The sequence below is a fragment of the Hoplias malabaricus genome, chromosome 3 (genome assembly GCF_029633855.1).
Source record: "Hoplias malabaricus isolate fHopMal1 chromosome 3, fHopMal1.hap1, whole genome shotgun sequence".
NCBI classification, from domain to species: Eukaryota; Metazoa; Chordata; class Actinopteri; order Characiformes; family Erythrinidae; genus Hoplias; species Hoplias malabaricus.
This window is the reverse complement of record NC_089802.1, coordinates 61,012,033-61,037,059: the sequence shown is the minus strand read 5'-3', so window position 1 is coordinate 61,037,059 and position 25,027 is coordinate 61,012,033. Positions and strand designations below refer to the sequence as shown.

The 25,027-nt window shown below is 39.6% G+C and overlaps 2 protein-coding genes across 4 annotated transcripts in view; both read left to right on the top strand.

The window, feature by feature from the left end:
* Window positions 1–1,319: 1,319 nt before the first annotated feature.
* On the top strand, window positions 1,320–9,956 carry LOC136692623 (rho guanine nucleotide exchange factor 5). Its single transcript, XM_066666178.1, has 11 exons — window positions 1,320–1,743; window positions 2,802–2,962; window positions 3,143–3,295; window positions 3,976–4,105; window positions 4,529–4,603; window positions 4,759–4,848; window positions 4,971–5,122; window positions 6,479–6,652; window positions 7,280–7,353; window positions 7,564–7,668; window positions 7,794–9,956. Exons 1-11 carry the CDS (start codon window positions 1,330–1,332, stop codon window positions 7,985–7,987), a joined length of 1,722 nt encoding a protein of 573 aa, XP_066522275.1. The 5' UTR covers window positions 1,320–1,329; the 3' UTR covers window positions 7,988–9,956.
* A 2,842-nt stretch (window positions 9,957–12,798) lies between these two features.
* The window catches only part of farp2 (FERM, RhoGEF and pleckstrin domain protein 2), a 63,476-nt gene continuing 51,247 nt past the window's right edge, over window positions 12,799–25,027 (top strand). For 2 of the 3 annotated variants that reach the window (XM_066665710.1, XM_066665708.1), the window contains exons 1-2: window positions 12,907–13,087; window positions 16,239–16,491. In XM_066665710.1, the coding sequence (XP_066521807.1) occupies window positions 16,291–16,491 (201 nt within the window). In that variant the 5' untranslated portion in view covers window positions 12,907–13,087; window positions 16,239–16,290. Of the gene's footprint in view, window positions 12,873–12,906; window positions 13,088–16,238; window positions 16,492–25,027 lie in introns of those variants that run through there. The other variant, XM_066665709.1, reaches the window with a different exon arrangement.

Sequence of the window (25,027 nt, the reverse complement as noted above, 5' to 3'; positions counted from 1 at the left end):
AGCTACTATGTTAATTAAATTAGGTTTCTTATTATTAACTAATTATGTGGAAAATGAAAAGCTGTATTTTCTCTTATCTCAGTAAGGACTACTAAACCTCCTACTGAACACGAGGACGTGGATGGAGTTTATGAGGATCTTGACAGTGAACAACAAAATTATGACTGCAACCTTACACCAGCTCTGACTCCCAACCAACTGGGTAATATGTGAGCATATATAATGCCTAACATATGCTAATTCTACACATAATATATGTATAATATACACAGATCAATCATACTTTTAGGAGAAACTCTTTGTTTCTACACTCACAGTTCATTCTCTCAGCTCCACTGACCACACAGGAGCACATTGTAGTTCTCAATCTCTTGCTCTGAATACATTATTTGCTCCCTTTCACCCTGTTTGCACCCTCAGTGCTGTAGTGTGGTATATTGGTGTGCTGGTACGAATGGATCAGACACAGCAGTGCTGCTCAAGTTTTTTTAAACACTGTGTTCACTCACTGTCCACTCTATTGGACACTACTACCTCATTGATCCACATTATAGATTTAATGTCAGACACAGTAGCTCATCTGTTGCTGCAGTTTGTGTTGGTCCTCCTCTAGTTTTTCATCAGTGGACACGGGACACTGCTGGCTGGATAATTTTGGTCGGTGCACTGGTCTCACTACAGCAGTGACACCGAAGGATTTAAACACTTGAACAGCCCTGCTATGTATGATCCACTCTTATCAGTGCAACACACACTAACACACCACCACCATCTCAGTGTCACTACAGCACTGAGAGTGATCCGCCACTTAAATCATACCTGCTCTGTGGGGGGGTCTTGAACATTGAAGAACAGGGTGGTAGGACAATTTATGCAGAGCAATAGATGGACTGCAGTTTGAAACTATAGAACTACATAGGTAGGTCACTATGGTCAGTGCAGCTGAGACAATAGACAGTGAATGTAGAAACAAAGCGGTCATAATGTTATGGTTAACTGGTGTATGCATATTAATTTTGAATCACATATAATGATCATGACCATCAGTTATTCAACCTTCCTTCCCCATCAGGAACTGGAACTGAACGGATGAGTGCTGCAATACAATTTCCCCTAATAAAGCCTGTTCCAGCTTTAAGGAAGCTCCATAAAGAAAATATGGTTCCTAAGATGCAGTCTAACAACCTGGACACTGAGTGTGTTACCTTGGACAGTCTGAGGAATGGGCTACGTCGGATACTGTCAAGTGAAAAACAAGAGAACAGGGGTGAAACTAGGAAGCCTAAAGCAATGAAAAATGCAATTGTTAAGTTTATACTTTCAAAAAGCATGGCTCAGTCCCTCAGTGAGCAGGGGAAAGCCTCATCTCAGAAGAAAACACAAACCAAAGCAAAGGAAACCCAAGGAAACACAACAGAGGAGGCCACAATAGAAGGAAAGAAACAGAAATCACCACCTCCACTGCAAACTAAGCCAATACTTAAGAACATGATAAAGAACTTATCTCAGGATTCAGCTACTGACTCCATCCACACTACAAAAACATACCAACAACAATCAACTGCTATACTGCCCTCTACTGCATTGGAGGCGCATGGAAATGGAAACGCCTCACCTTCAGTGTCTAAACAGAAGGATAACAATTTCTATGGGTTGCTGGAAAGCTTATGGCAGGAGCGCTGTGTTGTGAAAAATAGTGGGATTCTGAATCAGCTCAATAAAGAGGAGATTCAGCTTCAGGAGGTAAAACTACTGCAGAATTTTCTATTATGAAACATTAATGTTGGATGTTGTCCAATGCCATCTTTTTCTACTTTTTCATTAACAATACCAGTAACTTACTGTGACATTGAGTATCAGCTTATAAACTTATAAAGTCTATTTACAGGACCCATGTCTTTTTTATATATATATAAAGAATTCAATGCAGTTTGTCCAAATCATTTGCTACTCTAAAGGTGTTAACCAGTGTTAAATGCACATTAACAAATGTAGCTTGTTTAATTCTGGGGAATAAACAGAGGTCATGTAAAAATCTATTTTGTCTTCTGTTGAAACACAACATTTTACCAGGTGGGGAAAGAAAACTCAACCATATTTCTAGTATGAAACTTGTATGACGTACATGCAACACTAGAAAGCAGATCAGATTGCTTTTCTTCTCTCACTGAGCTACTTTCTACTGATACTGGCTTGAATCAGTGCCCATTTTTGGTTTGGTGTAGGGCTGAATGATTTGGAGAAATTGTGTGGTTGGTGTGGTACAGTGGTAACACCATTGGCTCCCATGTGAGAGACCTGGGTTTGACTCTAGGTCTGGACAACCAGTCGGTGCTACACCAATAAGAGTCCTTGGGCAAGACTCCTAACGCTGCATTGGCCTACCTGTAATACCAGTAACCTTGTAAGTCGCTCTGGATAAGAGTGTCAGCAAAAATGCCGTAAATGTGTAATTGGAATTTTTTTCTGACAAATATTGGAATTGCAGTTATTTCGTTTAAATGCACTGTGACCCTGAATTGAATAAGCAGTTACAGACAATGAATGAATTAATGTATAATATAAATGAAAGTCCAGGTCTTTTTTTTTTTTTATAGCCAAGAAAGCTGTGAAGATCTGGCTTTAATTTTGAATGCCGAATGGAGAGCACTACACTCTCATTTATGTTGGTTGTTTCTCATTGGTCTTACTTTTATATAACGTTTGCCTGCATGTAACCTTTTCTATTACCCTTAAACAGGACGTCCATCTCTCTCTCTTTAACCCTTATCCTCTGCTATTTTTTTTTGTCTTCATTTTAGAGTATTTATGAAGTGGCTGTTTCTGAGCACTCTTATCTTGAAGGGCTGACCGTAGCTGTGGACCTTTTCCAGGAGTGTCCAGTACTGAAGCTATCCCTATTACCTAGAGACCAAAAATCACTGTTTTCTGGCATCAGCAAGATAAGAGAGATCAGCCAGAGGTGACTCACCTTCTTAGAACCTGTCTTGATTTAATTTGTTGTTACCCAGGTGGTCCCCTGCAGCTATTGAAAGCTTTGAGCATATAAAATATTTATATTCTGACATTTGTGTCCATGAGAATCATTCCACACTGTGAAGTGTTTATGTTTGTGAGTTGACCATTTTGTGTGTGTTCCTAGCTTCATGGATGCAATGATGCAGACACTGGAGTCCAGTTTGCTTTGTGATGGCATCTGTGATGTTGTTGAACAGTATGCCACTGGACCTTTTGGAGCTTATGTGGATTACATCCGCAACATGCCATACCAGAAGCAGACTCTAATGAATCTGAGGTAGAGCACTTATGTCACCCATTACCCTGCTTTACACATTTACCCAGTGCTTAGGCTTGAACCACACTTTTAGATAAATACTGATAACCTTGATAAGCTGCAATAGTATATTTTTAATGCACAAGTATTTACATTTATACATATACATACATTTGTTTTCTTACACCCATACACACTAGCGCTGCGAACACTCATCCAGAGCGGCGGGCAGCCATTCCTGGCATCCAGGGAACAGTTGTGGGTTTGAAGGAAGAGGAAAGTGCTGTTCTTTCACTCCCACCACCTCCAATTTTTTTATGCGAGTCATGGGAATCGAACCAACGACCTTTCAGTCCTAAGCACTCTTCCCTAACCATTAGCCCACAGCTACCGTACAATGTTTTGCCATGTGACTCAGATTGTATGCAGTAACTACCTCCTACAGGCTGAGCCTATGTAAATTTGTGGTCACAATGACATTGACATTGCAACAATAGTGGATTCAAATCTGTATACCTAGGGGGAATTTTGGTAGCTAATCTTAGTTTATTTATATGAACTTACCAAACAAAGACAGCTTGGTCTTCCATGGTGAGCCGTATAGAAACAACAATTACTTTTAAAAGTAGTTATTACATGTTATGGTATTTCAGCATTATTTACTTGACATGCTTTTTTGTTTGTGGTGCTGCTTTTGTCAGAAAGGAGAACCCTCAGATTGTGGAGATTTTAAACAAACTGCAGGATGACCCCTGCTGCAACAGACTGCCCCTGGATTCCTTCCTGTCTCTACCATTTCAGAGGATTCCCCGCCTCAAAATCCTCATGGAGGTGAGAGGAAACAGTGCAGTTTATTCCTCCTTTAGGCATACAGTGTACTTTATGCTGGGTGCTTTATATGTTTTTTTTTTGTTTCTTTTACAGTGCCTTGCATCTTTATCAAATTTTTTTCATTTTCTAACGTTGTTTACCTCTGAACTGCAAACATTTTCATGTAGAGTTTTGCATTAAAGTCTTGTTACTGATTAAAAGTTAGAGCTGTAATCATACTAATAGCTAGTGCGGTTAACACAATGCTAAACACCAGATCATTCTGGCACAGAAAAGGACATTTGTTAATTGGGATTTCCTTATATAGTCTTTTTATTTATAAAGCTCTAATGTACTATTACGTTTTAAAATTGGGGGATCAGGGAAATGTAGTGTTCCATCACGGACTGGTTTAGAACTGATGAAATGTTTCACTCACTGCAGACTGTTCTAAAGAGGACAGCTCCAGGGTCTGATGTCCAAGCCTCTGCAGAGAGAGCTCTGAAAGCAGTCTCCAAGGTAACTGCACTGCTGTCCTTTGACTGAGCTAAGCACTGCTCTTTTGACTTGTCAGTGTGGCTGTGTAATTGCTGTAGATAACACATGAACATGTATCTCCATGCGCTGCCAGTGCAATTTGGTTGATTTGATCAAATGTCCTGCTTGATATGTAGGTGGTGGAGGCCTGCAATAGGGAAGTGGGCAAGATGAAGCAGATGGAGGAAATGGTGCTCATTGCCAACAAAACAGAGTTTGAGTGCAAGGTGACCTTGACTTTTGGCTATTCTTGGTTTTTAAATGGATATCTTTGTGTGAAATAAAAAAAAGAGAACCGATCTTTCTCTCTCTCTCTCCTTCTCTCGCTGTATGTATTTATCTACCTCAGGCCCTGCCTCTAGTGTCATCGTCCCGCTGGCTGGTCAGAGAAGGGGATTTGGATCAGCTCTCTCTGAAGGAGAACATTTTTGGCCAGAAGAAACTCTGTCCTGTCCATCTGTTTCTCTTCAATGATCTGCTGCTTGTGGCCACAAGAAAAGGGTGAGGATGAAGCTCAGATTGAGCTGTTAAATATCAAGCAAACAAAAAGTATATATTGTATCTTCCCTTTGTTTCAAATTAGAATGTTGTTGTCCTTACTATTGTACATATTGTCACTGTCTGAAGGAAAAGAAACATCTCTTTTTTTGTTTTTTTTTACTATATCATTTTACAGTTTTTTTTACTATATCATTTGAACAGACACAGACTCTGTGTTCAGATGATTGGTCCAGTTCTATTGGTCCATTCATAATGAAAAGTGAATTATGAATGGACCAATAAAAATGCTCCAAAAGAACTTGGAATTTAATTTGTTTACATTGACTTCCACTGGCGCCCAATGATTCCAGGTAGGCTCTGGACCCACCGCGACCCTGAATTGGATAAGTGGTTACAGATAATGAATGAATGAATGAATGACTTCCACTGGCAGCACAGTGGCGCAGCAGGTAGTGTCACAGTCGCATAGCTCCAGGGACCTGGAGGTTGTGGTTCTAGTGCTGCTCCGGGTGACTTCTGTGACGAGTTTGGTGAGCTCTTCCTCTGTCCGTGTGGGTTTACTCCAGGAGCTCCGGTTTCCTCCCACAGGCCAAAAAAGGTGAATTGGCAACTCAAAAGTGTCAATAGGTGTGAGGTGAGTGTGTGTCACTCTGTGGAGTCAATATGTAGAGAACACACCCTCTGGGGTGGGTTCCGGCCTCGCGCCCAGCGATTCTGGGTAGGCTCTGGACCTGCTACAGCCCTGAATTGGATAGGCAGTTACAGACAATGAATGACTTCCACTGAAAATAAACTGTTTTTTTTTCCCCTCTCCTGTACAGTTACTATTTTTGAGATGCATATTCTTTCTTTGGACAGTGAAGATATGTACACTAAACACACTTTACACTGTGTGAACATTTCATGAATATTCCATTTTCAATGCAAACAGTTGTCAAACAGTCTTGTTTGACAACTGTTTGCAATAAGTTATAGCAATATGTTAAAAGTAAGAATGTGGGCTCTGGTATTGGCCCTATCACTGGGAGACTGTGAGCTCAATCTCTGATGATGCCCCAGCCATTCACGGCTAGGAGTCTCTCTCTGAGTGGGCAGGTGGACCCTCCGGCTCTCTCCACATTTCTCAGTGTGCTGCTAGCCAGTGTAGGCATCTTGTATTACTTAGCTTCTGGGAGGGAGCATCCAAAAGTTCTCACTCTACCAGATTGGTCTGATTATGCAAGAGCAGAATCCTAGCTTGTGGGTGGAATGGTAATTAAAATTGGTTAGAAAAAAAAGTAACAGAGAGTTTCAGAGATGCAAATAGTCAAGTAAATCTTTGATATTATCTGGTTATGATCCATTTTTGTGTCTCAGGACAGAGAGATACATAGTCCATGATCATGTTCATCGTTCCCTGATTGAAGTCACTGAGGGCAATGAGCTGGAGGAGGACCTGGGCGAATGTGACTTGACCAAAGTTTTTCAGCTGGTCCTTCTAAAAAATCACAGAGGAGCCATGTCCCATTACCTACTACAGGCTTCCACACAGTGAGTAGATACCGTTCAATCACCACTTCACAGCTTAGGGAAAAAAGCGCCTAAAGCGTTTGGATTGGCAAATAAATAAGTGTCCATAGCTGTGAGTGTGTGAATCCCTGACATCCTGTTCACAGCCACAAATGGGATAAAGCCATTACAGAAGATGAATGAATGAATATTTTGATTTGAATTTCCCAGTGTTCAAAAGTTTACATAATGGACCAATAGAAATGTATCAAAATGACTTGCTCCATTGTGCTGAAGGGAGATAGATACCTAGTACAAATACCTTTAAAAGCTAGTAAAAAGCCAAAACAAGAAATGGGCTTAAGAGTGATCCTCTTAAAGAAAGTCAGTGGATGGATATTATACAGGAAATGTGTCAAGCCAGAAATGGATCAGTTTAATGAAAACTGGACAATGTGGATATATATATAAATTAAATATATAATATAATATTTATAATGGGATATGGGATATGGCAGAAATTAAAAGCTCTTTCCTACCCTCCACATGGCAGAGTATGGTTTGAGTCCCAGCTTGTGCAGGGCCACCACATTATAGGAATAAGATGAAACACATTTGTACTCTAGCTTTAAACATTCAGCGAGTCAAACTGCATTTCTGCATGCTCAGGGCAGAGAGAGCCAGCTGGCTGGAGGTGCTCAGTAGACAGAGGGCTGAGGAAGAGGGAGTCTATGAAGAGTGGGGTAAGTGCCTGCCATCAACACTGATCCAGTTCTGTGGAGCACAGTTTAACAATAAAATGATGTGCAGTTGTGCCATAGAACTGTAATGCTCAGTAATGGCCACTAGAGGGTGGAATTGTCAATTTTATACATGGCATTGACGTTTCCATTGACTTTATTTTTTGTTATATAGAATTGCAGCCAGCTACATGATATTCTGTATTTTCTCAGACTGCCCTCAGGTGCGCTGTATTGATGTGTACCACGCAAAAGGGGCAGGAGAGCTCAGCCTACAGAGAGAGGACATAGTCAACATCATCCAGAAAAGAGCTGATGGTAAACTCCCATGTCCTGCCTGCAAATATGAAGACAAAATGGAATGTCTATTGTATACCTGAGCCTAATAGGCTGTCTAGTGTCCATTTTAGTTTTTAATTTATTTCTATTTTTAATTTTGTCAGGTTACATGGAAGGCTGGAAACTTGCTGATGGCGAGAGGGGCTGGTTTCCTGCAGCGTGTGTAGAAGAGATCTCTACTGAGCATTTGCAGAGACGACATCTTCGAGAGCGCTACAGAGTCTTACAGGCAGCCACTCATTTAATAAAGCGCTGTCGGCCCCCCAAGGACTGTCGGACCACCACATGCTTCAAATAAGAGATGCTCTTATAGTCGCATATCATTGAACGGCAGAACAACATAAATTTGTCTTTGCGTTTAACACATCTGTGGCAGTGAAAACATACACACACAAACTCTACCGACTAGAGACAGTGGGCACACACACCCAGGGCTGTGGGTAGTCACCTCAGCAACCCAGCGAGTAGTTGAGGTTTAGGTGCCTTGCTCAAAGGAGTTTCAGCTTTGGACATTTCAGCTTTGGATGTTGAGGGGATATACATTCCTGTTCTAGTTCTCCTTCCACCCCATTTTTCCAGCCAGTTCAGGGGACTGGACCAGTGATTTTTCGGTCCCAAGCACCCTTCTCATAGCTTTACACCATGGCTGACCCATATACACCAATCAGCCATAACATTACTACCACCACCTTGTTTCTATACTCACTGTTCACTTACTGTAAATGTGCACTTTTATAGGAACAGTGAAAAAAGGGCATTGGCCCATTGTACTGTGCCAAGGACGCCAGCAGAGGCCTCAGAATATATGACCTTCCGTCTGACTTGCAGGAATTCCTAGAGAGATATAAAAACCTACCCTTGCAGTACAAGTCTATGTACCCGTCATTACAGATAGAGACAGGGAATGGATAAACCTCAAGGCGTATACGGACAGAATAAATCTTGTAGTGAGTTATGGGGTGTTCTTCATGTCTGAGGCTCTGCATGGGTCTCTTAAAAAATTTCTGTAATGGTGCCAACACTGCCCTGCAGGACTTTGGAATGTACCCCTTCATAATCTCGTCCAACTGTACAGTGGGAGGGGTTTACACAGGTCTGGACATGCCACCCCAGAATGTGGGAGGGCTGTATGGCGTCGTAAAGGCCTATACCACTCAAGTGGGCATTGGAGCCTTCCTGTCAGCACAGAACAATTATATCTGAGAGAGAGCTACTTCAGGAGGAAGTGAAGGAGGTGGGCGTGACTAGCGACACAGAGGAGGTGTGGTTGGTTGTATCTGGTGCTTATCAAGTTTCATTTTCTTTCTTTTTTTAATATTTATTTTTATTTTACTCATGTTTCATTTCTTCTACAGGTTTTTAAATTTTATTTACATTATTTTTGTATTTACTCATTTGAAAAGCACTTTAAAATTACTTCTACAGGCGCTATATAAATAAACTTGCCTTGTCTTGCCTTAGTTCTTCAATTACACTCTTATTCATCTGTTGCTCCACCCATGTTCTTCAATGATCAGGACCCCCACAGGATGACCACAAAGCAGGTATTATTTGGTCAGTCCTGCAGTGATTATGAAGGGTTTAAAACTCCAGCAGCACTGTCTGATGCATGTGTACCAGCACCCCACCGCTACATCAGTGTCACTGCAGCACTAAGAATGATCCACCAAACCAAATCATACCACCCCTATGTTGGTCCGGTGAGGGTCATGACCACTGAAAAACAGGAATCAACAAAGTACGCAGAACAGCATATGGACTACAATCTGTATTTGCAGAATTACAAAGTGCTCCTGTGTGGCCAGTAGAGCTGAAAGAAAGGACAGTGATTACATTAACAAAGAGGTCATAGTAATGTTATGGCCGACCGGTGTTTGTATATATTTAACTTTGTTTTGGTTACATTTCACTTGCAGGAACCCTTAAACCTACAACGGAAAGGGTCGTTATGAGATGTGTTCCATATTAGGGGCATAAACTGTGAAAATATTTCCTGGTGGTGTCAGCAAATGAATAACTGTGTTATATGTAAGTGTAATATCCTCTGAGAAATGGTTTTGTGATGCAAAACATCTTTATTATGGTACTACTTGTATGTATATATTTGTGAAGTATCTTGTTTTCATGGCTACTCAGACTGATTCATTTTAAAGTCAAAGAAAACAGTCATGTTAATGGATATTGAATGTTTTGCATTAATATACTGAACACTCATGCTGGTCTCATGAAACCGTCACACTTTTTATATGATAAATAAAACAACATTTTTGAGTATGTATTTATGGCTTACGGGTTTACAACTGGCCACTGAGGGAAGAACATGAGGCAGCATTCTTTAGAGATCAAACATAAAAGTGATTAATAGCCTCATTTATATGTGTGGCAGCCTGTTCCTTTATATCACAGTCACAAGATACCTGCCCCTCTGTTCCTGTTCTGTTGTTATTCATTAGAATGACCTGAAGAATGAAGTCTGTGTGGATCTGTTTTTCATTCCTTACAGCAGAGCTAACACACCATGGAAAAAATTTGCTTGGCACAAGCTGGACTACACATATATACCCCATATTGATCAGTTGACTTGGCCCATTTCTACTCAGTCTTGATTTAAAAAAAAAAGAGATCACAAGATCCCAATTCTAAGTTTTAAATATATTTTAAGACATTTTTCTAATTTGTTTGTGTCTGAAATATCACAGGATCATACTGGATTTTATGTAAAAAAAAAAAAAAGGTCTAGCCACTATTGATGTACTTGTTTCCTGAGAGTCCACAAATGCATGTGCTTCAATTTCTCAGTGCTGTTAAACAGGTGCCTTTATTATGGTTTTGGCGTGGATCCCCACAATATGGACTCAAGATACAGGTAAAAACCAATCAGAATACATGTATTCAGAAAGCGTTTAATTATTAAACTGACTTAGTTGCATTAAGCACGTAATCTAAGTATAGACACTATATAACAATAAATGATCTAATTTAAACACATTAAAATGTGCCATGCAGGGCACTTAAAGACACCATCTCAAATACACATATTTAAACCATACACCCTCAACGTGGCTTGTCTTAAATGTCTGCATGTTTTTGACATTGATATTATGGACTCCAAGGAGAAACAGGGTATATAATGCCATTTGGCACTGGAATAAAGTGTAGTTTTGAGTGAAATTATCCATCCATCCATTATCTGTAACCGCTTATCCAATTTAGGGTCGCGGGGGGTCCAGAGCCTATCTGGAATCATTGGGCGCAAGGCAGGAATACACCCTGGAGGGGACGCCAGTCCTTCACAGGGCAACACACACACATTCACTCACACCTACGGACACTTTCAAGTCGCCAATCCACCTGCAACGTGTGTTTTTGGACTGTGGGAGGAAACCGGAGCACCTGGAGGAAACCCACGCGGACAACACACCAACTCCTCACAGACAGTCACCCGGAGCGGGAATCGAACCCACAACCTCCAGGCCCCTGGAGCTGTGTGACTGTGACTACCTGCTGCGCCACCGTGCCGCCCTTAGAGTGAAATTCTGAGGGGTAATTAACCTCTCGTAGGTGGCTCCCATGAGCACCCTGCTGCAGGAACTAAAAGTAACAGGACACCTTAAAGCTTTTACTCCTAAAACAGCACAAGTTAACAAGACAGAATGCAGCCATAAGAACTGCAGTCCTCCTCAAATTCTATAGTTTTGAATTGTCAACACGGACAGACGTGCTTGGTTCAGATTATTTACGATGCAAATTAAGTGCAAATTAAGTGCAAAAATTGTTCTCATTGGTCCTTGCTAGTATCTTAACTCCAACCCTAGTTTAGCTTTGAAAATTGCTAAGAGATTGCTAAGAGATTTTTTTATAAATAACCCAAAATGTTGCCAAAATACTCCCTCACTCTCATATGCTTCTCATATTTATGAACATCAGCACAGGGTGGGCATTATTGGGGAAGGTAACATTGGTTGACTTATTTTCAGAATGTGAAATCACCCACGCCTATTACAGAGTTGAACCAGTTGGGTGCTGCTGAGTTTGAAATGACCACAATAAAAAAAAAAAAAAAAAAAGCTATTTTGACAGTCTTCAAAATTCAAAAATTTTTATCTTCAATAATTTCAATAGTGAATCTTTAAAGTATTTAAAGTACTGAGCCAGTACTTCACCAAAGGCAACAGTGAGGGTGCTCACAGACAGCACCTGAGATGGGCTCGAACACGCACCCCCAGGACTCTGGAGCTGGGTAAAAGCGAAACTACTTGTTGCGTAACCAGTGAGCATGACTTTGACCCTAAATGAGAAATGAGACACCCAACAGCCCTGCAGTCATTACATATGCGAAGATCTAGACCATTTAAAAAGTGCAAACTCTTGTGAGAACCCCTGTAATGGAACAAGGCTAATGTGTGTAGACACATGCAGCAGTAAAGATGTGTATCTATTTATTAAATGACATATATTACGTACATATATTTGTTTACTTTTTTGTTTGTTTGTTTCACTAGATATAATCTACTGTTTACAAATGTAAATTTTGGAAAGAAGCACAGAATTATAATACGCATGTAGAATAAACATTAATAATTACAAACACATTTTTCCGACTTTTTTTTTATATACTTTATATCGATCCACAGTTCGCATCGAATAAATTTGTCTCTCGACAACTTGAATGAATCTCAAAAACAATACTCCATCGCGTTACGGCTCGGACTCGTACAATAAATTAAAGCCGTATATGCCTCGCAGTCAGGGGCTACACTGACGGGGTCGTCATGTCGTGTGGATGCGTTTAATAAATAATTCTGTTCACTTCACTGGCTGCTTCTTTCACAACTCACTCATGGCGCACAGAATTATTCCGAGATTTTTTCTCAGAATTATTCCGAGAATATTCTCAGACTTCTGATTTATACTCGGAATCTTGTTTTTTTTTTAACGCCGAGGCCCTAAAACTCCGTCGTAATTACCCAATGATTGCACAGATTCAAATTTTCTTAGCCAATCAAAGCCAAGAGGCACATGGCCTCTTAACCAATAGTAGCACGACTCCTTTATGGAGGTCTGGTCCAATAAAAAACGAGTCCAGCTCTTGCTCGTCCAATCAGAGCGCGCCTCTGAGAGCGTCTGTCTGCCGTTGCAGTGGGCAGAGAAAGAGTTGAAGAAGCACCGAAGAGCAGGTCGAGGTAAGAGCTGACTTTACTGCAGAGAAATCTCATTACTTCATTCATTTCAGTCCTTAAACTGCTCTAGGGGCGGGTTTAGGTCGTTAGAGACGAGGTGTTTTATTGCTGCTTCAAATAAGTTTTGATAGGGGGAGGGAGCGCGGTTCTCCAATTCTCCAACTTTAGCGAAACGGATCGGCGCCTTTAGGAGAAGGAGCAGAGGAGTTCATGGAGGAGTGAGTGCGTTAATGTTCTTGGAGAAACTGTGTGTTTGTTCAGCGGTGAACAAGTGTGTAGAGCAGCTTACCTGAAGCCTTTTGCGAATTGAGGGGTGACCATTTCTCTTTCTCTTTCTCTCTCTCGTTCTCTCTCTCTCTCTCTCTCTCTCTCTCTCTCTCTCTCTCTCTCTCTCTCTCTCTCTCTCTCTCTCCGAGTGTGTGTTTACCAGGAATAATTCAAGTTGTGGGGACTAGACCTGTGTACATACAATGTGGTAACATTTCATCTCTGCGTGTTTCCCCCAATGTGAATCTTTACATTTTAAGATGTAATCAGGTTTAAGGTTAGATTTAGCGTAAATTACCACGAAATTAATGAGTCTATTCAATGTCCCCACAATGAGAGAGAGAGAGAGAGAGAGAGAGAGACTGACACTGCTTTCTGTTCTTAATAGGTTACTAGGTTGTTGCTGAAGTCTTCAAACTCAGGCCAATCATTCATTGCTCCTAGACGTGGAGTGAATTGCAAATTAATAAATAGTTTGCACTTTACTTAAAAACTTTTTTAAAAATGTATATCCATTTTCAAGAACATTTGCACATATTACATTTATTTGTTGGCTATGAAGAAGCAGAGTCATGAATTTACACAATTGTGCAAAGTTTTAGTCATCTAAGGCAATATTTCAAATGCTGTTTATTGATAAATGGTGTGGATTTGATCAGGAAAGCAGTAATGTTAGAATAGTTATGAAAAACATTAACATATAAACCTGTATTTCACATTTTGCAATGTATTCCCATAAAACCTTAAAAACAACTGTTTAAGGCATCCTTCAATTAATTCTGGTTATTATCCAAAACCTGGGTTGGCTCAGTCAGTTCTACATTATGTTAAATCAGAAGTTTGGTGTTGGAATTTAATCAGTGGATCAAATTGGGTGTCCAGCTTGTCCACAAGCAAAACAAACAAACAATAATATGTTCAGAAATGTGCTGCCTAGGATAGAAAGTGTCTAAGACTTGTGTGTTTTTGTTTTGTTTAGTTATTTTATTTTATTAAATGCCGTTATCCACATTTGGCAATAGAGTGTTGAAGTCCAAGGTTTAGGTCTCTGTTCGACAGAATTGGTGTGTGATTAAAGTGCATTAAAGACGAGGACTTTGTAATGGCTACCATTTTTTTGTTGCTTTATTAATACAAGCTGCAGGTTCTTGAAAACACATGAATGATCCTTTTTCATGATCACCCTTTCTCCATTAAATGGAGATTTAGCAGAAGATTAAACACTAGGAGTACACTGAACACAAAGCTTTCAAATTTTTACCTCCTTAATTCTCATGCTTGTATTCTATTTCTTTTTATTAATACAAATTCAGTTAAATGCAGTTACAATACAAGTTAGTGGTTGTGTTATTTATTTAAAAACAAAGAATCTGTTAAAATTGATAGCATTATATGTTTCTCACACTGCCAACTACAAAGACAAATCAATATTTTATAGCTGTGATCAATAATATATTAAACAGGAGTTTTGGGTTGTAAATATCAAAGAGAACCTACTTTTTAATGCTTTTTTTTAAACTCTGTGGGCTTACATCATTAGCAGGATGCTGCATCTAGCGCAGTAGTAAACTGAATGTCTGAAACTGTGGCTGTTTTGTTGGCCAATAGAAAAATTGGTGAAGATTTCAATTGGCTGAAAACGCCTAGGCCTAAGGCCATACCACCATTAAAACACCCATGAGCCTGTTGACTAAATCCAGTTAGATGTCTGCAGTCTGTAGTGTTTAGTGCTTGAGCTCTTGAGTTTGAAGCCCTGGGTTTGGGTAGGCATCAGCGTGCCAAATACTTACCACAAAAATGTTGTGATGGAAATCATTAGGGCCATGTCTAGAGAAGAACACAATCAGCTTTAATGCTGTTTCTTGGGAGTTATTATTTTCTTTCCATAATGTTTGACCTTACTAATGTTTGTGTTAAAATGAGTGAATATCTAAGTTGATTCTACACATCACTGACCTATGATTTAAATGTGCCAGGTTTAGACTAAGGTGCATAGGTGCTGGGATTGTGAACTTCAGAAATGAGATGAGATCCTGAAGGAAATTGCAGCATCACAGTAGATGTAAAGTAGTCAGAGTATAGGGTGGTTACAGATTAACAAATTAAATATAAATTATTATAATAAAAAAAAAGAATACTTTATCTTATCTATCTATCAATCTATCTGAGGTTAAGTTATAGTCTCTTGTATAAAAAGGCAATGCAAGGCAAGTTTATTTATAGAGCACCTTTCATACAAAGAGCTTTACAGAAAAAAATGGTTACATTAAAAGCAAGAATAAAAATCATAAAATTCAATTAAAACAATTAAAATAGTGCAATAAAAGGAAATGCATGATAGAAAGAACAGTGAATATGTTGAGAGAAAACACTACATAAGGAAATACAGTACTGGAGTGTTTTAAACACTGGCTGATACAGTCATAGTTTGTTTTGGGGGTGGATCAATTTCTTCCTGGTGCGTCACCTGGTTTTGTGACATTTGCAGCAGAGGTTGAGCTACATTTCTGCTAGGTTAGTTCGTACATTGCTTAGTTCATACATTTATGAACCAAAGAGTTATACTGAAGCACTTAAACATGGGGTTTAATAAACTTCATAAACAAATGAATTAACAAAAAAAAATGTTTCTACAAAATCTAAAAGTGTTTCTTTTATTCTTGTCTTATTGTTTTTCTCAAAACCCCAAAGGTGCCTAGAGTAAAATCTTAATGTCTTTAAATACTGGGATCTGATATATTTGCTGCATTGTCTGTTCCTAGTGCAGTTAAATTGTTACATATTTCTAGTCTGAATTTAAGCAACATTAAAGGAACACTAGGTAGTGTGTCACCTTAAAATTACAGTTTCAAAAGCACTGTGATACTCCACTGACCTGTAATAGGGAGAACAGAGCTTCTGTCAATGCTACTTAAGGCTCAGCACTGCAATATGTTACTTTAGGAGGAGTGTGGTAAACCCACACCTGGTTTCAGGTCAGTGATATAAAAACAAATTACACTTTGCAACCAGTTCTTACCTAGTGTTCTATTTGATATTAAGGAATATGTGTATATATTTTTTTTGGCTATGTTGCTGATTTTTCCTTTTCTTTCATTACAGACAGGAGTGTGTGTGTGAGTCAAAGATAGGGTGGGCTGCAGTGTGAGCAGCAATGGGCGAAATTGAGGGAACTTACCGGCAGTTGCAGACACCAGGCACTCGTCTGGGCTCACAGTTCAACGCAGGTATCAGTACCCTGGAGCCTGGACAGAGCCTCAGCACAGCAATGGGCGCAGGGGGCAAAGGCCATAGCAAGGGCTTGCAGCTCCGCGTCCAAGGTCTGGATGATGCTCAGGAGTTCTATGATCTTGAGGTAAGTGTCTGAGTGTTTTCCCTTTCCCCCCTCACCTCTCTTTTCTGCCGTACTTTGACTTTCAGCCAGGGCTAAGGTTTTCTGTTGCTTTAAATGTAAGCATACTTTAATACTTTAGATTGTTTCCATAAACCCTAACCTCCCTACTGATGATAATACAACCATTTACACAGTTTAGCATTACTTAACGTTTTTTTCTTGGCTAATTTTGTGGTTTGTGAAGGAGCATAATTGTGGGTTGTTTGCTCATTTGCCACAGAGGTCAAATTAGGTTACTGGTAGGCCACATTACTTTGGTGTATCAATTTGTCACATAAATGCTCCTAATCAGTTCTGTTTTCTTTTCTGGTTATGTTAAAATCTTATATGTACCCTGTTCAGAATGAAATATCGGAACGTTTTTCTTTGTACTGAGTAGAGTGCAAGTCAGAACACTCATCTTCCTGTGTCCCTGGTTGCGTGCTGTTGATGGCGAGTGGCAGCTGCCACATGGCTTTGATCTTGAAATCCTTTCTTCTATAAGTCTGCTTTAGGCACATGCCCCAGAGTCACACTCTGAGTCTCTGGGCCCTGTCCTTGCAATGGCTGCATGCCACAGAGGTCCTTTAGCTGCCATATGTAGTACATGCTCAGGGCATAGCCTACTTCAGCTTGCCAACTGGGAGAATGCACTGGAAAAGCCACCAGGAGAACTAAAGCTGGTGAATCATTGATTGTGTAGTGTTCAGTCCATGGTCAGTGTTTTGAGTAGCTACGGTCTGAAGCTTTCTCCTAAACTTTCTTGTCATTCAGGTTAATGCTGAATGCACGTGAATAAGGTGGAATGCTGAATGCAACATGGAAGGTGAAAGTGTTGCTGAATTTAGGTGCCTTTAGTGGGAGTGTTGGTTTTCTCTCAAGTTGGAGTCAAACTGAAGTGTGGAGGAGTAGCCATCATTCCCTCCTTCCAGAGATCTAAAACAAGGGCATGATAATGTTCTGGGTCATGGTAGCTCCAGCGTGCTAAAGCATGAGGCATCTGAACCAGGAGAGTTTAGATGATTTAAAAAAAAAAAAAAAGTGTTTGCCTGTCCTGGCTTCAGAATGGATGTGTTGCTGTAAGGTACATTGTTATGTCTTGGAAAGAAAATGGGCAGTTCCGAGTCTAGTGTGTCAGATAAGAGATTGTCTCTGACTTTCACCCATGGTTCAGCAGGCTTAAGAAGGCTTTGTAATGGTGTCATTCCTGTAGATTGTAACACAAACAAGGTGTGTGTGTCTGTGTTTCGCCAGCCTGGTGTCACTTTTTGAAACATCTGTTTCCAAGATGGAGCAGAATCTTGGAGCTCAGCAGCTGTGGGAAAACATCCCCATCTGACCCACAAACTTATTATGATTGAAGAACCAAAAATAACACAGAAGAAAAGAAATTATTGCTCTAATTAGTTGATGATTACGTCTCAGACCCGATGATGCCAGGGTACTTAAGAAATTGTTATTCCATCTGATTTACTTTGGCAGTGATTCAGAGAGCTTAAACCTCCTACAATAGAAGCATCTAATCTAATAGACCTGTAATGTTTCAAGATTTTCAGAGACTCTTATTTTTCATTTTTCAAGTTGCAGTTGCAGTCATTTGCAGTTTGCTGATATTTACAAATTTTGTGACTCCAATAACTGTTGATGTGAATGCAAACATAGTTTAAGAAAATGTAGAAATTATGGGTGTGAATCTGAAGTAGCACTGCTTGCTTTCATTACAATAGAGGATTTTCTATCCACCAAGTTCTTTACAAATTTTCACAATTTGCATAATGAATGGAAAAGACACAGCATTCATAAACACCCAAATATGTAAAAATAAATACATAAATATAGAATATTGAAATGTTAAAATGTGGAAGTGAGAGCTGGAAAAGGGGTTTTACCAATAAACAATGATTTTTGAGACATAAAGCCTGGTTTATACCTACTACGCAGTCTTTACGACCATGCTTTATGACCATTTCTGTTACTCAGTCTTCATACCACCATCAGTTGAGCTTATTTTAGTGCATTTCTAGGTTATTGTACACCTGTCAAAATATTAAGAACAAATGATATACAATAGGAATGAACAGAAACTTCAACAAATAAGAAATCAACCGTTTTTGTATAAAGTGCCTCTAGCATGTGTCTCATCCTCACCTGCTTGTTTTGCTGGATCTGACATGTTCTGAGAGGGCATGGATATCTTTGTTGTCACTGGCTCTATGCATGTTCCGATCAAGGCACAGCTCTTCAGAAGGTGGACATTTTCAAATACTGAATCCAATTAAAATTGTCTGTGCACTACACTCTCCAAGAGATGTCTGGTGTGTTTGCACATCCAGGTTCATGCTGGACGACGTTGAAGGGGCATGGATATTTCAGTCCTTGTTATGGGGCCACTGCTGCTCCTGCCCAGCATATCTGAATTGCGTCACAGCCATAAAGGGATCACCAATGGCTGTAAAAACAATCCTGATCAAAGTAAAAAAAAAACAAAAACATATATATATTACACACAACTGCATAGTAAAGAGTGGCTGATTTGATAATAAACATTATCTACTTTATTTAACAATTTAAATAACCAGTTTTTGTTGGATTTACTGTAACTTCACAGATGTTTGCTTTAGTTTTTAGGTTATTCAAACGTATTTCACAACTTCATAAGACTAAATATTTTAACCATTGTTGTTGAAATAAGTGTCACATAGTATACTTTTGCTACATCATCCAACAGACGACACAGCCTTAGATGCACCAACCACCACTGTAACTATTGCAGTGCCCATTGCTGACCCAAAAAACCACTGACATGTTCCCTCCCTTGCCGGAGCGCTTCGTTGGCCAGCTGGCTTGTAATTTGCCTTGCCGTCTAAACATAGCTAGCCTGGAGCAAGCCCTGCTTCAGATTGTATTTACGGCACAAATCTGCACCATGCTCCACGCAGTCTGCCTGGTCTGCCGTTTTCACTAGGTCTGATTTAGGAGGATGTGTTTATGGACAAATTTATTTCTGTTTTTTTTTTTTTCATTTAGGATGGTGATTGAGTCCTGTTGGAGGGTGTAATGGGGTGCTATATATCTATGATATGGTGTACCTTAAAGAACAAAAAACACATTTCTTCCCTTGGCTACTTTTGTCCTTCTAGCCTATATTTTAAACCTTTTTATTGAGCTTCTGTTGAATGCCTTGGGATGTAATGTACTTTACCTGATGCTGTGAGTTCACGTGCTTAAAACTTATGGTGAAAAAACTGTTGTTTGGCTGATCCCTAGTTTATGGGTAATAGACCAACTGATATATTGATTGTCTAAAACAAATTGCGAGTTGTTGATTTATGGTTCCGCAGAGTGTGTCTCTTTTTAAATATTTTACCAGAAAATGACATTCTTAAATGAGAACAATGAGAACTTCCAACAGGAAATAAAGACATGCTCATAATTGAGAGCATTTACCTGTTTTAGGGCAAGGGTTTAAGGTTACTTTTTATGATGGTTTGTTTAACATGTATTGTCTGTGAGTGTGGGTTGAGTGAAGGGTTTTTGCTCTGTGCACTTCAGCTCAGCACAGCTCGATGGTGCACACCGGCACAAGTGTTAGCGATAAACAACCCGTTTCTGAGAGAGCAAATTTCAGTGACTGGTGCTGAAGAAACAGAAAAATAGGTGAAATAAGACACGCTCTAACTGTTTGGAGCATAGCTGGCCATCTAACAGGCATTTTTTGATTTAGAACAACACAGCAGATTATTTTCCAGTGAAATGAGGCTCAAATCACACACATTTAGGGGATTGAGCACAAAGTCAAGTGAAGTGTGTTCTGAGTTTTCAGATTCCTTTCTCTCTCGTTTAACCTAAACTGTGGGCTACTGGGCTGTTTTTTAAAAACACACTTCCCTCCCTAAGTTAGTTTTTAGACTGTGACATCAGCACTCAGTGAGCTCCCACAGGGCCCCCTACCTGTGGCTCTCTTAAATGTACGTGAATAACCCTGGCCTTATACTTAAAAGATGGTATACGGTATTTCCGTTGTACCACCCAAACTTAGTCACAGTTTTATCTCCTTATAAATCATCCTTCATTTTGGTCAGGCTCTGGTACGTTTGATCTCTGTTTGCTGTTGACAGTAGGAGTGTAGCAATGGTTCATGACCTTGTGATGTTGCTAAACTCTGACCATGTGCATCATGTAAAATGGACATTCCAATGCAGTTGGATTGTTTGAGAACCAAAGTTTACAAGTGATCAGCACCCATGAGCAACTCCCTCCAGGAGTCTTACTGCTTCCCATGTTTATTGTCATGTGTTATTTGTGCAAGAGGGTGACTTTGGTTTGTCATGAAAATGCTATTTCTCATTATGGGATGTTGAATCATATTTTGGGCCGAATTAACATTTCACCCCTAGCTGACAGCCATGTCTTACATGGTGTGCTTGTGTTCAGGCTAGGGATTAAGATAAGTATATGTTGTACATGTGATTTAAATGTTATCTTTTATGCATTAGGCTCAGAACTTTTTTTTTCCATCCATAAAAACCACCACCACACCCTTTTATTTAATCTTGAGTCATGGAGTTTGAAGCAGTGTGCCAGACTGGTAGTTTGCATGTGTTGCAGTACATTAATAAGTTTCAATAATGTAACAGAGTTTAAAAATTCAGCTGTTGAAATATGAAAATATTCTTTTTCAAAATGGCAATTTCAGTAATAAAACAATCAATTATTCAGCTTTAGTCCATGCTCGTGTCTGCAGCACGGCTGGAGACCGTGCCCGTGTGAGGCCTCACTCATAAGGCCAATAGGAAACGACGAGGAAGCAGCTACAGCCCAGGCTTCCTGTCCCATCTGCACTCAAGGGAAAAGTGTGCACACGCCAAAGTGTGTCTTCCATAGTGAACAATCACCCAATCTGTCAGTCATCTGAGCCCTGCCACCATGATTTACACCACATGAGAAAGTGTTTGTGTATGTGTATGTTTCGTGGAAATGGGATCTGTTGATTCACTGTTAGTTCAGCAATGCATGTATGAACACATGACCTAAATTTCTCCCTCTGTACATAGCCATAACAATAATGCTGAGAGCAGATGTGATGCTGGGGGTTCTGCTGAGACTACCATTCTTCCTAATCTTGTCAGCCATATGCTGTCTCTGAGCCTGGAAGTGAACTTTGGTTTTAGCATAAAGCAGAGGGTCTGTAGGGTTACTTTTACACAAGCCCAGTCTTATCCTTGTGTTCTAGGCATGTTTATTTTTCTCACTACTTGACAAATAGCTTATAATCCATTACTTTGCTGTTATTTAGGATGTTTAGCATGCATTTGTCAGGTGCTCTGAGACCAGATTAAATCATAGCATCATAGGATTAATCATTTTAAGGAGGAATTCCACATATTTTTCAACATCTTTCCTTTATTAAGTGGTAGGAATGTAGCACATAAGTCTTTCGGAGTGGTTTAACACATAATTCGCAATGATGGAAGTGGCCCAATAGTGGGGAAAAAAGAAAAGTTTTGAAAAGACTTTGCTCACACTGGGGCAGTGTATTCAAAGTATTGTAAAGTTGCTTCAGATGTTTTGTTTTTTCACCAACACTGAACTTTTCTATTTCTCTGGAATTGAGCATTTCAAATCAAATGTTCCTGAGTGACTTTAATCTTTGTAATTAGATTATGATGAAATTCTGATACAAAGGAACATACATAAAATAAAACGGGTTTTTGTCTGGCATAACAACATCTCACTTTCATCATTTGGACTATTGTTCCGAGCCACTTGAGCGGAACTCGGGTGCATTTGCATGGAATGTCATGAATGTGTGTCCTAAAGCGACTGAGCGCAATACTAACCCTCAGAGGAATCTGCTGCTGTAGCTCTGCAGGGGGAGTGGCAAAAAATAGCATCCGTTGAAGGGTAACTCTCAGAATACCTCCAGCTTGGGTTTGTCAAATACTGTGCGAGGGTCTCTACCCTCTTTTTTTTTTTTTTAATTATTATTATTATTTTTTAAATTTATTATTATTATTACTTTTTTTTTTTTTTCCCTGAACAGGCAGCACCCTCAAGACTGTTTGATATGATGGGCAAAACACATCAATCCTTTTAGTTTCTATTAATAGTCAAATAATTGTCTAATACTTTTATCCGTCACATCATTTTAAATGTTAGTTGTTTGGCTCTATAAACTATCAATTAAAAATTTCTGGAGTTGTTCTGAGGAGGTCATATATGAGGAAATGGAAATTCAAATGTAAATAAGTGTCAATAGGTAAACAGTACTTAAAGCAGACAAAATGGGGGGGGAAAAAAAGCTTTTCAGTGCATTTTCACATAAATGAGTGTATTTGGATTCCCTACGAACACGCTAAATAAGTCAGTGTATTATGGGTTGCCTAAGTAACTGTTCTGCTTCTTTCGTCAAGTGTATAGGCTTGTCCCACCTCCTAATCTGAGTATCTCCAATTGCAACTCTGGACCTATGTGTATGTGGGAGCACAAAAGCATAGCACTGGAGCAAATTGTAATGGTTAAATGGAACAAAACAAACACAATGAGCATATAGAAAAGTTTTCTGAGTAAATATGGCTAAAATGAGAACAGAGATTAAAGAGAACCAAACCAAAATGACTGAAAAACAAAGTCTTTTCTGCACTCCTCTCTCCTTGGCTTTCGTGCTGAACAGAGCTGTGGCTTATTCTCATTTAAAAGAACAATTGCTGATACCTGCGGTTCCGAACAGGGCTGTTTAGACAGAGTGCAATGATGCTGTGTTGTTTGATCATTGTGTTATTTTGACCAAAGCATGCCACAGATGTTTAATTAAGACCTCAGGGAACTGTGTTAAATTGTGGAAAAGGGATCTATGTCATGTAGAGCTGGGCGATATGGCCAAAATTATTATCACAATAAGTTTTTCTTTATTGATCGATCTCTATATTTCACACTATTAACATTTTTTTTTCAGACTATGACAAAGGACATATCAATTTCACTGAATCTTACCACAAAAAAGTAATGATATCTATGTCATCTATCTTGTGTCATGAAATCTTTCTTAGGGCATTACGACCAACTGTTGTGTCAGAAAGAATAAAAAGACAGATTAAGAGTTTAAAATAATATATTAATAAATAAACACTCCCAAGTGCTGAATTGTAAACACATTGCACTTAACCCATTAGAACTCATTCATTCATTGTCTGTAACCGTTTATCCAGTTCAGGGTTGCAGTGGGTTCGGAGAATACCCAAGGGGAAAAGGTTCTGCCTTGGGAGTGTTTATTTAAGAGAAGCAGCCTGATCTACGGCGTTGGATCCAATAAAAAAATTTGTGAGTGGAGAAAATAAACCCCAAACACAGAGGGAACAGGAGGCTACACACACACACAAGCACTTGAATTAAACCTATTATAGTCTTGTTCTTGATGTTCTCACGTATGCCGTTTCCTATGTTCATTTACCGTAATAGCTTGAGTGCTAACCCGGAATAGAAATGAAGGTTTATTAGGCTCTATTTCCCAAAACTTATCGTACCAAGCAAAAATTTATCATGAAATAAATCAATATCGTTCTATCACCCAGCACTAATGTCATGTCCTCTTTAGGCTTGTCATGATGCAAAAATTGACTTTTGATGTGATCCCTGCCTAAATATCTTAATACCGATACTGAAACGATACCATATCTAAACCCTAAAACATCAGGAAAAGTAACCTTCTTTCTGCTGAGAGTGGTAGATAAAATCAATGGAATCTGATTAACTGTGATGCCACACGTGACGTTTCACCATTTCTGGGTCCAGTCGCGCCTCCGGCCATGTCAAACTTAAAATAATAATAATAATAATAATAAATAAAGGGGGCAGCCTTAGCCTAATATTTAGAGTACCGTGTTCCAGAAGGTTGCCTATTCAATCCCCAGGCTCAGCAGGAACATCCATGGCTGAAGCGCCCTTGAGCAAGACACTGAACCCCCAAAAGCTCCCTGGGAACTGGGGATGGATGCCTGATGTTCTGGGTGTGTGTTCACAGCCCCTACTGCATGTGTGTGCGTGTGTGTTCTCTGCCACACATGGGTTAAATGCGGAAGATACATTTTGCTGTATGTTGTACAATAACAAATAATTGCTCATTACATTACATTTTACTGTTTGAATAGAGCTGAATGCCTCAATCAATTATGTAATCTCAGTTCAGAAAAAAGAATAAATTCAACATAAAAGGAAGCAAACATGTCTTTGGCAGCACTTTTTGCACATTCACATTTGGATCTGTGTGAGCTGCTGTGCAGACAGAGTGTGCTGCTTCGTGTCTGGGAGAAGAGGAGCCATGTAGAAAGAGCTGTGTCTTGCAGTTCTGCGTTTGGTGCAGAGAATCTGCGTCAAGGGAGCAGTGTCACCGCAGCTCCGTCTCTGGAAACGGAATGAACACAGAGAGCCGTATCTCCTGCTCACAGTCAGTCCTGGTGTTCTAATGAGTTGTGATTCTCTTTTATAAAAAGTAGCTAAGTTTTGTACAGAAGGTCGCTGA

Coding starts and splice junctions, on each gene's coding strand:
- LOC136692623 (XM_066666178.1), top strand. CDS start 1,330: ATGGCTCAGTCCCTCAGTGAGCAGGGGAAAGCCTCATCTCAGAAGAAA. Junction 4,106..4,528: donor GCCTCAAAATCCTCATGGAG/GTGAGAGGAAAC, acceptor CACTCACTGCAG/ACTGTTCTAAAGAGGACAGC. Junction 5,123..6,478: donor CTTGTGGCCACAAGAAAAGG/GTGAGGATGAAG, acceptor TTTGTGTCTCAG/GACAGAGAGATACATAGTCC.